This window comes from Chaetodon trifascialis, chromosome 11 (genome assembly GCF_039877785.1).
Source record: "Chaetodon trifascialis isolate fChaTrf1 chromosome 11, fChaTrf1.hap1, whole genome shotgun sequence".
NCBI classification, from domain to species: domain Eukaryota; kingdom Metazoa; phylum Chordata; class Actinopteri; order Chaetodontiformes; family Chaetodontidae; genus Chaetodon; species Chaetodon trifascialis.
Window position 1 is genome coordinate 7,584,817 of NC_092066.1, and position 15,037 is coordinate 7,599,853.

General features: G+C 43.6%; 1 protein-coding gene across 4 annotated transcripts; it reads right to left on the reverse strand.

The window, feature by feature from the left end:
• Positions 1-871: 871 nt before the first annotated feature.
• Positions 872-11,173, reverse strand: LOC139338683 (tropomyosin alpha-1 chain-like). Of its 4 annotated transcripts, none has more exons than XM_070973916.1 (9): positions 10,774-11,173; positions 7,775-7,900; positions 3,798-3,931; positions 3,060-3,177; positions 2,896-2,966; positions 2,729-2,804; positions 2,489-2,551; positions 1,819-1,888; positions 873-1,203 (listed from the first exon to the last, which is right to left on the reverse strand). In XM_070973916.1, exons 1-9 carry the CDS (start codon positions 10,885-10,887, stop codon positions 1,121-1,123), a joined length of 855 nt encoding a protein of 284 aa, XP_070830017.1. In that variant the 5' UTR covers positions 10,888-11,173; the 3' UTR covers positions 873-1,120. The 4 variants fall into 4 exon arrangements, with proteins under 4 accessions (XP_070830018.1, XP_070830017.1, XP_070830016.1 ...); XM_070973915.1 differs by lacking the exon at positions 873-1,203 and adding an exon at positions 1,410-1,621 and having other exon boundaries at positions 10,774-11,022; XM_070973917.1 differs by lacking the exons at positions 7,775-7,900; positions 10,774-11,173 and adding an exon at positions 5,017-5,379 and having other exon boundaries at positions 872-1,203.
• Between the last annotated feature and the right edge of the window lie 3,864 nt (positions 11,174-15,037).

The following is a 15,037-nucleotide window of genomic DNA, read 5'->3' on the forward strand; positions in this document are numbered from 1 at the left end:
TGTGAGAGAGAGAGAGAGAGAGTGTATGTGTGTGTGTGTGTGTGTGTGTGTGTGTGTGAGAGAGAGAGAGAGAGAGAGAGAGAGAGAGAGAGAGAGAGAGAGAGAGACAGAGAGAGAGAGAGACAGAGAGAGAGAGAGAGAGTTAGAGTTTTATATTTTCTATTTCATATCTTTTATTCCTGTACAGGGGATTAAATTAATAAAGTGTTATCTTATCTTCTCTTATCACATGAACATTCTTCGTGGAAAGAGTTTCTCAGTCATGAAGATGGTTTAGTTATTATTTACTTACTCTGGTTTAGTACTCATTACTGCTCGATTCCTCTTCGTGTTGATGAATGTTGTCATAATAAGAACTTCTTATTTAGCTAACTTACACTGATAGCCCACAGAAAATCATCACTGATGGCCAATTTACTATTTTTTGAGGACAACACAATCTTTAACATTAATCTCAGACTGAGACTGAATGGCCGGGTCCCTATCTGGTCTGAAGAAAAACAAAAAAAGTCAGTGACATTACAGCGGTGGGACCAAAGGGCCAGCAGCTAAGCTGTATCTCTCGTCTTGTGTTGGAGGAATTCACTGTCTTAGTGGAGCACACAGAAGACGCTGTGCATGTTGGCACATGTAAAGTGAAAGGGTGAGCTCATTCTGCTGCTCCACTTTATGGCTCTGAAATTGGCAGGAGGACACACACACACACACACACACACACACACACACACACACACACACACACACACACACCACACACACACACACACACACACACACACACACACACACATGCAGAGCTGCGTATTCATACAGAGGACAAACACAGCCAATATATATCACATGAAGCTCACTTCATCATAATCACCAGCATCATCGTCATTATCAGTTTTATTTGTGCTCAGAGTTTGGTCACAATTTCCAGCACCGAAACTGAATATCAAATATGGACCCAAAACCATTTTTTAAAAAAAGGAAAAGAAACATAAATATATAAAAGGGGGTACATTTGTTTTAACAACCAGGAATATGAATGAAACCACAGGAAATGGATGGCATGTAGAAAATATCTTTTACAAAACAAGTGTTTTTTTTTTTTGTATCGCTTGATGTTCTTGGCATTTTACAAGCTGCTGAGCTCCTGCAGTGTTTGGTCCAGGACTTGGTGCATTCCTAGGTTTTCCTCTTTTGCAGTCGATAGGTTCTCTGTAACAAAAAGTAGCAGCAGATGTAAAATACAATGGCAAAGTCAGTGAACACATGAACTGATAACATGACTGCAACGGGTAAGATGAGATATGGTCATTTTAGAGCAGACACAGACCATGTAAACCCACCGATTTGACCTTTTTATAGTGCGAATAAATATAACAGCAGCAGAGCAGCGAAAAGTGAAATGACAGAAGACAAGATAAAAGAGAAAAATATCTTTATTGAGTTTTAGTTTAATGCAAAAGGAGCAGTGGGAGCTAAGGGAGAAAAGAAGAGACAAAGTGCTTCTAAGAGAAAGTGAAAGAAAACATCATGAGCTGAATGAAAGTCTACAAGGTGTTCATATCATTGAGGGCGTGATCCAGCTCCTCGCTGATAGCCTTGAATTTCAGCTTCTGAGTGTACAGCTCGTCTGCAGGTCGAAGGGCAGAGACAGAGAGCAGGGGGAGGGAAATGCAGAATTGTGGAGACCCCGGAGGGAAATCAGGAGGAAAGAGAGAGAAGTCAGGTCAAAGATTAAGAAATGGAAGAATGACAGAGATTTGAACAAAGTGAAGAAACGGCGTAGATCAACGCAGGATTGAAAAACAGGATTAAGGAGAAGCGTACCTTCTAAGTCGTCTATGGTCTTTTCCAGCTTAGCCACTGTCCTTTCTGCAAATTCTGCACGAGTTTCCGCCTTTGGAGAGACAACAAACAGAAACTGTCAGAGCTTCTCTCCAAGAATATGCAACGAAGGTTCAAAAAGGTTGAGACACGTTGTAAAATGAACTTAAACACAGAACTTTGCAAGCCGACAACAGTTTAACAAAGTGTTCCTGAGCCCGTGCAGTAATATCTGCTGCATCCTCGCTCGTGAACGACCGGGCTTTTCCAGGATGCTCCTTTCATACCCGATCATGATGCTATCGCCTGTTACCAATGAACCTGTTCACCTATGGAACATTTCATGGACGACCCCTCTCCCCCCCTGCATGAGACGGTGGGGGCAGCTCTTTCAGTAACACACTGCTGCATCCTGTAACAATTTAATGTCCCAAGCGTGGGATTAATAATCTTTTGTTGCTCCTGTCCCAACTTGTTTGAAACGTGTTGCTGCATCAAATTCAGAATAAGCAGATATTTCTAAAAATCAATGAAGCTGATGAGGGGAAACATTAAATCTATTGTCTTTGTACTGTTTTCGACAGAGTATATGTAAAAAAGGAAATGATCACATTCTGTTTCATTTATGTTTCACATAAATTTGGAATCGTAGTTTGAGCTGATGTGAACTTACCTCCTTAAGTCTGTCATTCAGGACTTTAATCTCCTCCTCATACTTGTCCTCTTTCTCAGAGTACTATAGAGACAGCAAGAGAAGAAGAAAATCATTAACCTGATAAAACACGCTTTTATTTATGATTAACTAGTTATTTCAGTTTTCCTGGACAGTATTTATTAAGCACTTTACATAGAAAAGATGGAATGGACATAAAAACAGATAAAGAATGAATGGAAAGGTTAGATTAACGCTCACCTTATCAGACTGAGCCTCTAGCGACTTGAGGTTGTTGGTGACGTTCTTCAGCTCTTCCTCCAGGTCGCCGCACTTACTGTACGAACAGAGAAATGCTTTAAAGTTTTCTGAATGCGTTTGAGCTCTTCTCTGGGTTACAGCTGAGCGATGGACGTATTCACACTTACAGCTCTGCGATCTCTGCCCTCTCCTCTGCTCTCTCCAGCTCACCCTCCAGGATCACCAGCTTACGAGCAACCTGACGTCAAAAAGACACAAAATCACAGTTGAGCCAAAACAGAAATGACGCCAGAGCCGCAGGCCGGCCGAAACGTGATCGCCGCGCTCGCACCTCCTCGTATTTGCGGTCCGCCTCCTCAGCGATGTGTTTGGCCTCTTTGAGTTGCATCTCCTGGATCTCCATCTTCTCCTCGTCCTTCATGGCTCTGTTCTCAATCACCTTCATGCCTCTGACGATCACAAAGACACACAGCCTTCAGTTTCAACAGCGACGACGCCACGAATTTGGGGGACATTTGGACTTCAGTGACTCAGTTGTGAGTGCTTGTGTGAATGCTCGGTGGCTTCAGTCTCAACGTTATGCAGGTGATAGGACTCTGCATGAAAGCTATGAAGATACGAGTGGCACTGGACTTTAGAAACTTTGAATTTCTAATGAAAAAATATCCTGTACAATCCTCTATTCATATTATAACTGTATATAGCTTTAATTCAATAGTTTACCTTCTTTCTTTCCTTTGCTCTAATTTCCGAGACCTTGGCGTTATTAGCGCCGCGCTCTAACCAGCTGAGCCAGCTGAGACAACTAAGATGCGTCAGGCTGACTCATCCTATGAGGCTATACTTCCAACCAATCAAAGCACTGGCAGTTTTGACCAGACTGGAGCCCTCTGGCATCAAAGATGGATGCAGATGTGCTGACACCTAACATCAATGTCTCTGATTGGTGGAACCTGTTTTAAGATCAAGCCAATAAATCACATTATCCCGAAGCCATGAGTCGACCCCTTACCAATCGTGCAGCCGAAGGCATGTCTACGATTTGTGGTTAACACACTGTGACGCTCACCTTTCACTCTCATCTGCGGCCTTCTCAGCCTCCTCCAGCTTCTGCAGGGCCGTGCCCAGTCTCTCCTGAGCGCGGTCCAGCTCCTCCTCCACCAGCTGGATCCTGCGATTCAAAGAGGCCACATCGCCCTCTGCCTACAGCAACACAGAGAGGGAGAGAGAGAGGGGTCACAGGTCAGAGGTCAGCCAGGAAACACGCTGCCGGGACAAGAGGAAGGATACTGGGGAGGGTGGCCAAACCAGCTGCGTATGACCAAATGATTGATTTTCAAATGTTTTTTTGCCTCTTAGGTTTGAGTGTAAGGTCCATTATGTCTTTTTATTCTCTGTAACCCATTGCAATACTCTGTATATATACATGCATATTTTTCCTCCTGTCCATTATGTCACATTTCTTCCGTGTAATCAGTTTTACTCTCAGTGACCATGATGAGTTCTGGACTTTGAAGCGTGAACAGACACTCTGAAAACTGCTGATGTAGAACAACAGAGACAGATTTAGAGACATATATGAGGTGGTTCAGCTAGGCCTGACTTTTACAGTGTCAACCCACTGAATGTTTTGGGGGAGAGACAACAGATCGCCTCTCCTCGAGCCGTTTCCTGCCAGACTGATATCACGGATAACCAGTCTGCCCTCTTCTTCCTGTGTGGGGGCTCCAGAGGATTACAGCTCCTAATTTCTGATATGTGCCCAGTGTTACTCAGTCTAACAGCTCAAAGGGCAAGCAGAGACAAAGACTGCTGGATGCTTGACAAAACAGGAGGAAAAAGTCTTCCGTGACTTTGCCTGGAAGTGGGAAAAATCCGAGCTTTTAAAACGCCACAAGCCTGCCACCGCTTAATGTGTGAGCGACCAGTTAATGAAACACCGAGGGTGTCGTTACATTTCAAGGTGTTTGACAAGATATAGGGCGGGTTTCAGTTAGATAACGTAGCCGAACAAAAGTATGGCAGGGAGTGTCGCTACAATGATGCACAAACTTCCCATAAGCCACTAAATCAAACACACTGACGCACAAGAAAATAAAAATGTCAAATCTACCAACCGGAATCTTTATATTCTTACAGGCGCGTTACGTGAGGATCAGTGTGGCTACCTGCGCTCCAGTGTAAATTCTTTACAATCCCAAGTAGAGATGATCGACAGGGATGTGAGCATTACAGATCAATCTTTAAAAAAATGCCACAGAAGTCGGATAAATGAGGAGTTATCTCACTTTTTCGCGCAGTTCACGCTCAGTGTCCAGCTCCCTTTGTATCGCCAGTTCCCGATCCTCTGCCTCATCAACTTGTAGCTGGAGGGTTTGGATTTTCTTCTTTACCATCTCCATGATTTCGATTTACTCTGTTTTCTCCAAAGCAAAGAAGGAGTACCCCCTAAAAAAATGCCCGACTGAGCGGCTGTATCCTCAAAAAGTTGCTGATTGGCGTCAAAGTCGCAGACACCGAGGGAAAACTTTTTTCTCGGGCAGGAAGTCAGAGAGTGATGGGATGGGGAGGGAAAAAAGGGCTGGGAGTTTTCAGGAAATTTATGGCGAGATCCTCCAATCCTGTGAAGAAGCCTGGTCTCAGATGACATCACAGGATTTGGGAGGGGAAGGCACTGCGCCTTTCCCCGAGAAAAGAGGTGTGTGTGTGTGTGTGTGTGTGTGTGTGTGTGTGTGTGTGTGTGTGTGTGTGTGTGTGTGTGTGTGTGTGTGTGTGCGTGCGAGAGAGAGCTGGATTTCCTATTGTGGACTTATATGGCAAATATCAGGTGTTGCTTAGGCTGCATTTTTCTGCTCTGATTGAGAGGGAGCGGTGAGGAGATCAGGAGGAGGAAGACTCCAGTTGCTTCATCTGATTCATCAGTCTGAGCCATGTGAATCATACCTGACGTGAATCATAACGTATGGCTGGATGACGTCGTGTGGTAATAAAAGCGCGTACGTGTGTGTGAAGGAGAGAAAGGGAAGCTGTGAAGTGAACAGGAATCAAAGGTCCAGAGATTTGCCTGTGGGAGGGCCCACGCTGGGGTGGGGCGGTTATAATCCGCCTCATCAGGGGTTGTTGACCTGCAGTAAGCCTGGAATGTAAATTGATTTGGTTGCAGACATGACCCGCAGCCATCGGGTGGCGACACATTCCTTCAGCGCCCCCTTTTGTCCCTTCCTCCTCCTCCTCCTCCTCCCCTTTCAGAGCGTTTGTTTTCTCTTTCTGGCCTTGTATCACATTTATATGCATCAGCATCCACCCTGAGCAGGGTGAAACACATTAGCAGAAGATGTAGTTCCGGACAGACATGCACAAAGCAAATCTGTGGGCATCTGATAGGTCATCTGAGACCAACATCATTTGACCTTTAACCTTTGAGGGTCTTATCTCACATGCTTTCTCTGGTAGCTTTACACAGTGTGGGGGCTGCTTTCATCTGAAAAGTCTGATTATTACAGCTGAAACATCAATCGATTGGGAGGAAATTCATCAGAACTATTTTGACTACAATGTGAGAATTTGTGTTTTTTTTTCTTATATTAATCTTCAGGTTTTAAACTGTTATGCTGGTCTTTTATTCGTTTATTTTAACATGAGTTCAAAGCCTGACTGTAAAGGCTCATGCACACCTTTAGTTTCTTGGGACAGGTGTGTAAGAAGAGAGAACATCAGCACTTTGTCTTCTTGCTATGAACTTTTCTGGATATAAACACCTCCTGAGGTGAGGCCAATCAGGGACCACGAGCTGGCAGGCAAACAGTCCCACAGGCTGTCAGCATTCAGCCTCACCTGAGGAGACGCTGGCTGTACCTGCCTGGAATGTTCTTTGTCCCTCTGTGTTGCCTGATGAAGCTCTGCAGGCTGAAATGTTGTATATCTCTCCAAGTAAAAGGACAATGTGTGGGAGTTCTGTCCTCTCTTGCAAAGTGTAAATTGTGAAAAATGTCATTGAGCAAAACAAAACATCCCAGATATAAACAAACTAATTTGATTCCATTCGTCTTTAGATGAAAGGCAAAACATTTAATTAGAACTCGTCTTTTTCAGGAAACTGAGATATTACTGCGAAAGAAAGATCACAAATGACATAGATGCTCTTTAAACAAGGATGGCCATTCACCGTTAAGGTATGTACTGTAAGTCCAGACGGAGCAGAGTGCAATATCTCCATCCCAAAAAAGGCCAGAGCATTGATTTCATTAGACACTGCAGTGTGGGGTTCTCTGTTTGCTCAAGCTGCATTCCTGGGATTCCTGGTCGGCTACAGGCTGGCCAAGTTCTGTCTGTGCTTGAGAAATAGCTCAGTTACAGACCTCACAGAGACACCAATAACTCAGTGATTCTCAACACTATCTGGCTTAGAGGATATGAGTTAGTCATTTCAGGACTCATTTTAAAGGTTGTTAGCTCTACGTTGTGGTTGATCAGTAGGTGCCGAGCAGCAGATTGAACGTAGGAGTTTTTAACAGTTTCCGATATACTGTTCAGTGTCAGTCTGTTTGATACATAAAAGGGGCTTTGGCTTTGGCATGGCGGTCCTCTGTGCGGGTTTCTTTTATTCCTTTGTCTTATTGGAATCACACAATTAGACAAATAACCTTCAAAATCGTCTTGAATTACTGTTTTTTCTGTTTTTTTTATTCACTCTGCTGCTGTGTTTCATCACCAGCAGCAACCAAACACTGCAGGAAACTCTTAAGGCGAGTCCAGACATGGCCTTTTTTGGGCTGTAAGCAACAAAAACAACCCTCAGCCTGAGTGTTATAAGCACTTCAATGCATTTTTTTTCTTCCCCAAAACAAACTATTGTAGAAAAGAAGTGTGTGCACACACTCAGAAGAGTGTGTCTCTATCCCTGATCTTTTTTCAATCATGGAGGGATACGTAGCTCAGTCCATCTGACAGACTGGTGGTCAATACTTTATAAGGCTGAAACTTAGGAGTCTGTCCCTCTGTAATGTGGGTAATGTGTTTCAGATGGCGCCTTTGTGGTTAACTCACATCTGTGGCCTTCTTCTCCGACAGTTCAAGTTTCTCCTGAGCATCCTTCAGGGCCTCCGAGTACTTGTCCAGCTCGTCCTCCGTTCCCTTCAGCTTCTTCTGCAATGCGAGCAGCTCGTCCTCCAGCTGAAAGAGGCCGAACATGACAGAGAGTCAGGGAGGATACAGCAACGGCAAAGCAAGCTTTTGCTCTTTAGAAGAACACATGAATGAAACACTGGATGGAAAAATCCAGCATTGTAAGTATTTTTATAGTATGGGGGACAGAGGGATGCTCATTCATCAACATTTTAACTGATTTTAAAATCACTTCAGTAGACCTGGTCAACACCCAGCAGCACTCTGCCGGATGGAGGTGCAGCACTAACACCAACCCAAATCAGATGTCTGAGGCTCTGCAGATGTGCTTTAGGTACAGCAGTGCTTTGAGCTAACATCAGGAGGTCTAGCAGGTATAATATCTACCACGTTCGCCATCTTAGTTTAGTGTGCTAGCATGCTAACAGAAGCTAATTGGCATTTACCACCAAGTGCAGCTGAAGCTGATGGGAATGCCAGTTTACAGGTATTCGGTCATAGACCAAAAGCATTGAACAAATTTTGACCCGATATCCTGGAAATACAGCAAAAGATTAGTGTTTTGGAAAGCGGTTAAAAAACATTTGCAACAAATAGAAGAAGAATCGGAGGGACAAATTTGTCCTCCGCCTTTATCCCTGGTCACCTTCCTCCACGGCAGACCAGGAGCAGTGGGCTGCCATCCGACTGGCGCCGGGGGCCCAATCTCTTTCGATCTTCTTGCATGTTTGATCTTTTTGCATGTTTTATGGAGGATACCCCAGGTGAACACAGGGAGAACATGCAAACTCCACACAGAAAGGCCCCTTTCCACAAGCAGCAGGCACCGAAGCATGCCTCCGGCGCCCACAGCGAGATTCGAACCCAGGACCTTCTAGCTGTGAGGCGACAGCGTTAACACCGTGCCATCGTGCCACCTACATGATGTGCCAAATACATGATGTCCCTATGAGCTACATGGTGCTCTATCAGTGAAATTTTAATTCTACTAAGGAAAATGTACAAATACAAGATCTTGTCAAAATGTTGTATATTACTTTTTGTGTATCATTTTGTTTTTAGGTTTGTTTGTTTGTCTGTTTACATTTTCACCTGTTGGTTGCATGTGTCTATAAAAGTTGAAATCATCAGTAAAAACTAAAGTGTGAAAAGATTTGATGATGGCATTAGATGAAAGTTTGGACATTTCGTTCTCAGAGGACATGAATGTGAGTATCAAACGTCACGGCTATCCATCTGCTTAAAACCACAAATATCAACCTCATGCTGGCACCAGAGGACACATCAGGGCCCCAGCACTTTTAGTAGGATTCCTCTGGGGACCTTGGATGTCTGAAACCTTCCACTCTGGACTTAACTATTGGAGTGAGCCAATGGCAGTCTGCTAGCTGAAGTCTGTGGATCATCAAGAGGAACTGGAATGTTGTTTCTGAAACAAGACACAACCGCTGAATTTTAAAAAAAAATTGCAGTTTGGGTGAACCGATCCTTAAATTGCGGCCGGAGTCTGTTGTTGTGCTGCATGTTGATACCGTGTATTAGTTTTGTGTATTTTCAGAGCCTTCTGTCAGCCTCGCGTATCGTGCCAAGAATAGCAAAGACAGCATCTCTGAGCGCTGCTTGTATCATCTGCATGATCTCCTAGGATATCATGCTGACTGCTCCTCGATGTGAAGACGTGCCGGGGGTCCATATGTGCGGTGCCAATGATAACTGTCACTCTCCGAGGGCACGAGGAGAGCCGAGAGGATTCTTTCCACTTGCTTTAGTGTAGCTCCTGGCTTTGTCCGTGCCCCTCCGACTCCCTGCTCTCTAGCATTCCTCTCGTACCGCCATGATGACGAGACCACCTCCCACTATGCAATAATTGCCTCTATTTAGAAACCTCAAATATCCTATTACATCTCCAGATCCTAGTTTGCTCGTATCAAGTGGTGCAAGTACACTATCATTAAGTTGGCCCTCGCAATATCAATCTGTCTCAGGCTCTCGCGCTGCAGCACCAAATATGGATGTGCAGATATTTGGAATTTGTGGGGTTTTCTTTGCCGTGGTACGGATTTAAAATTCAGATAAGGATGCTGGGTAATGCAGTACTCTTCTGCTTTAGAGTCAGAGAAACAGCTGCTATGTTGGGTTGCCTTAATCTCCTGCAGCACCACTTCTGGAATCTGCTTCACTGTGGATAATATGTCCAGCATTCGTCTCTCCGTTCTGTTTGTACATCCCTGCGGACATCCTCCACCTCCTGCTGCCCACCAGCAGACAAGGCCCAGGGGCTCAGTATCAGCTGCTCTCTGTAGTTCAGCATTTGGTGCTTTGGGAAATGATTCACATTTTATGTTGAGCACTTGTGTACATGTGCTTTAGTATTTATTAGCTTGTTTTACATCAAATTAAAAAACAACACCAGTATGTTAAATTTAAATGTGAACAGCAAATTAATCACGTTTTCACAAAATAATCTACCTAAATCAAATTTGCTTTATCAGTGGATGAGAGAGACTTCCAATATAGGCATTTTTCTGCTCGAGATATGGCTGTGCAATACAGGTGAAATCAACATCACAACACCATGGAAATGTGCACGAGGCAGATATAAAATAATGATAATAATGCATTCGATAGCTATTTTTGCTTTAATTACTTTTTAATTATAGTTTGCTCAGTTTGATCAATTTGGACAACAATAACTAGCTCTTTTTATGCTTGTATTGTTGTACAGTATATAACTTTTATATAACAGCATTTAGTACTTTTTATTTTTGTTTTTCAGAGCTTCATTTTGTATATTGTTGACGGTAATATTGGATTATTGCCCAGTTAACTCAGATTCAGTGGAATTAGCATTATACAAGAGACCACATTGCATCCATCCATCCATCCTGCATTCCCATTAATACTCATCAGCCTTGTCTCACCAGCTTGCATTTATCCTCCGCTGCCTTCTGGTCAGACTCAGCCTGCTCTGCCCTGTCGATGGCGTTCTCCTTGTCCAACTTCAGCATCTGCATCTTCTTCTTGATGGCCTCCATGGTGACGGCTGGGTCTCAGTGTCTCGCCGGCTTCAGGGGAAAAAAAAGGTTTTATTTCTTTGGGTGAAAAGCTGTTGCAGATGTTCAGAGGAAGATGCCTCAAAAGATCCCTCTCAGGTTTGAGGGGGAGAGCAGCCAGTGGACCAGACAGGAGCAGAGAGACAGAGGGAGCTCAGAGCGAGTGGGCAGAGGAGAGGAGAGGAGAGGAGAGGAGAGGAGGATGCAAACTGAGAGTCGGTGGAGCTCTATGTGATTTAAACTTGACTGGAGGTTTGGAGACAGCCCCAGTCTCTAGTGACAGCCCTTTCCCACCATTTACCCCTTCTGCCACTCCCCGCCCTGGTTACTCTAGAACTCACTGTGCCCCCCTCCCTAATCTAAACTTTACTTCTTGAAGGCTCTTGAAGCCAGTGTACTCCTTATTTGGATCATGGCCTTTTTGGTTTGGACAGAACAGGACAGGAAGAGCAGAGAAGAAGCAGCAGAATCATCAAAAGAACATTGTTCACATGAGTAATATGAGTTACTGACGCTTCATTTCCCCCCCACTCTGGGCTGCATATCTATATGCCTGTGTTCTTACTTAGGAATGTTCAAATTGATGTTAATACCAGAGTTGGTTAGAAAAGGACATAGTTTTACTTCCACCGCCGAATGAAAAAGGGCTGTATGGAAAACGATCCAGCCAAAGAAAATTTCAAACTCCGTGTGATCTACAGCAGGCAGCCGGAGCTTTACAGTCGAGCTGCAGGGACATAAACCACAGGTCTGCTGCAATTAAGATCCTCTTAATTGCTATTGGTCTGACAGACCTTTATTTAGATCTGTTTTCTGTAATTTGTGAGACGCACAATATAAAAAGTATTGTTGCCTGGAGGATACAACTTGTGTTGCTGAGATGGTTTCCAGGAATATGACTTTATGCACCTCTGAGATGTCTGAGAAATGTGTCATGCATGGAATACACTTCATGCTTTTTGTAATGTATGATTAATGAGTGCAAACAGTGGTAAATCTGAAATTGGGAGTTGGGGGTACGTATATGCGTGTGTGTGCTGATAACATCTGATGGCCCTGTCCGCTTGCTTTCAGCTCTTCTGTGCCAGCTGCCCCAGCTAAAAATAAAGATGACAAGGAAACTTGAAGAACAGTGAGGCGCACACTGGCCATTTAAGTGACATCTGAAGATAAACTTGGGCAAAATGCATCTGTTGTTTTTCATGTTGCATTGCAGCTATTGTAGTATGCGTAGCCATGTTTGTTGTTCATCCTTGTAGAGATATTTCCCGGGCTGTGCTTTGGCACAGAGGACACTGTCCAGGAGGAGTGAATTGATGTGTTTTTTTGCAGGTACTCTGAGTTTAGCATGTTGTTTTGAAGAGCATATTGTTCTCGCCCAGTGAAAACTATGGAGCTTTTGAATTTTTACTGGTAAACTGAAGGATTAATTTACGATCTATTTTAGAATAGGTATGTAAGTAACATTAGAGTTTAGGAAAATCTTTAGAAGAGATTGTCTTAGATCATTTGGTATGTGGTTAGGGCCACTTCTGCCTCATGTTACACTGAAGAACTGAGTGTTACACAGTGTGTAACTTGCAGGCCTGTCAGACTCACCCTGAGGAAATCTGCCTAAAAACGAGCAGATACATAGATCCACGAATCTTCACTATGAGAGTTATAGATCAGTACTACTGTAGGATTCTTTTTAGCGGGGGAGGGAAACTGCAGCCATTCTGGCATAAGTTTATGAAAGTGGTGACAGTTTGATAGCTTTAAAATCCTGGGGTTTACACAAGCTTACACCATGACCTGCCACGATAAAGAGAGTGACTCTGTGCCTTATTTGGTGCATCAGGACGCTGGCTGCACACAATGTTACGATAATAGCTCGCTCGGATGCAAACGTTGATTTTGGAGCCGTTTTGGTGATGCTTTCTTTTAATAAAATCCTCTGACTCGTTCTAGTTGTACAGTGATCAGAGAGGAGGTTTGGAGCAGAGCCAGAAGAGGGAGAACGGGAGAGGAGGCAAGGGAGAGAGAAATAGAGACAGAGTGAATCAGATGCAGAGTGAGAGAAATCAGAACCCTCCCACAGGAAACCCAGCTAAACTCCTCTTCTCCTTGTATGGTAAAAACTCCCCCAAAAGCCACAGGATCGCCTTGGGAGTAGAGTCAAAGTCCTGCTAAGTATAAATCACAAAGCCATGGGAATGGTGGAACAGATTACAGTGTGCATGAACGCTACCATGAAGACTACAAACTAGTACATTCTTAGTAGTCTCAGATGCTTGATGTCATGCAACCAATATGCAGACACTGATGGCACAGTTTGGTCTTCAATGTGGCCACTGTATGATCAATTTTACACACAGAAAATGTACCTCTTCATAATAACGAGTTTAAGGAGGCAATATGGACGTCTAACATTCAAAACGTTTGCTGTGGCAACACCTGCACATCTGACTAATAAAGCATGTAACACCTATGTGATGCACTGACTCATAGTGACCTCAAACAAGCCCATTCAGCAACACAAGTAAACACACGTCAGCCCCGTTCAGCTCTGACACTTGTGTGCAAACATGTCCGTTGACTGTGCACCCACATCCGTCCAACTACAGCCCCATATACAAATGCTGCCTATAGTGTACGGCAGTGGCTGAGGGAGGTCTGTTATATTTGGCTCGGTAACTCAGTCCGGTTGTATCTGTGACTTCTGACAATGTCTAGACTCCATCATACCAGCCAAGGGATCCGAGATCTGTCACTTTGATGAGACACAGTTGTCTTGCACAAGAAAGGTGCTGAAAGGCTTTTCACGCCAAAGGGGGTTGGTGCTTTCAGAGAACAAAAAAACAGGATGTTCAGCTTTCACTCACTGTTCCTGCTTCAGTTACCTCTATATTTAATTTTATCAAACATCAATGTAGATTTTTCACTCTGTGTTTCTTCCAAAAGTGCCCTACTCTTCTTTCAGGTTCTCTTGTATCTCTTCACTGTCCTTCATCACTTCACATCCTGCTCTCTGTTCAGGATGCACAGAGGTGAAAAGAACCAGTTGTTTGGGTCAGTGTACTGGAGCAAGTTATTTTAATGTAAGCCTGCACTGCCTCAATAATTACTCCAGCAGCTTTGTGTATTATAGTACACTGACATATTTATAAGTGGTATATTTTTAGATATATGAAGCCACGATGCTTCTCCTTATGTTTCAGGAGTCTTTTCACCTCTGTTGAAGTCAGTATTTGTTGCTTGGATCCCATTTAAGATTTGCAAATCAGCAGTTACAGTCAGTGAGAAGATGGATTTAATTAGGTTTCAGTGTAAAGTTAGGACGGGGATCACATCAGCACTTGTCACACTGAAGTTTGAGTTCCACTGAGTTCAACTTAAACACACATACTTGCATGCATCACAGTGGAAATTCATAATGACTCACCACCAGAGGCAGATAATAAAAGATATGGCAGCCTACTAACTACATGCAGTTGGTGGCCAAAAGTATGTGGACAGCTTGTTGATGTGTTTTTGTGACCTTGTTGAATTTTTTTTATTGCTTTCCATATTTCTCCACAATAAATAAGGTAAAACTATTGTATCACTCTGTCATGCTTTTGTAGCTTGATTTAGTGCATTAAGTCTCTTCAGTCTGTTTGGGATCTTTAGTATAATACGTCAGTTTTTCCATAGCCAGACAGCTTGAGAGGTTATTCAGCCACTGATTAATAGTTTGTGCTTCTGATATTTTTCATTGAAGAGCAATGCATTATTTTTTTATTTTATTATTTTGTCATTTCACACAATAGTTTGGTGCCAGCTTTTATGGCAACAGTTTGTGGAAGGTCTGTCCCTGCTAACAGGACTATATCCTTGTGCACAAAGCGAAGTCCATAAAGAAATTGTTTCTGTGTTTGGTGTGAAGGAGCTTGAGTGGCCTGCACAGAGCTGTGAACTCTACTCCATCAAACTCCTTTGGGTTGAACTGGAAAGCAGACTGCGAGCCAGACCTTATCACCCATCGTCGGTGCCTCCCACTCCTGAGTGGGAGTAAATTCCTGTAGTTCCAAAATGTTGTAGACAGATCATAGTTTTAGACTGAGATGTTGGTGCTTTCAGGTTAGTCATAATATTCAATAGCTGCTGAGCC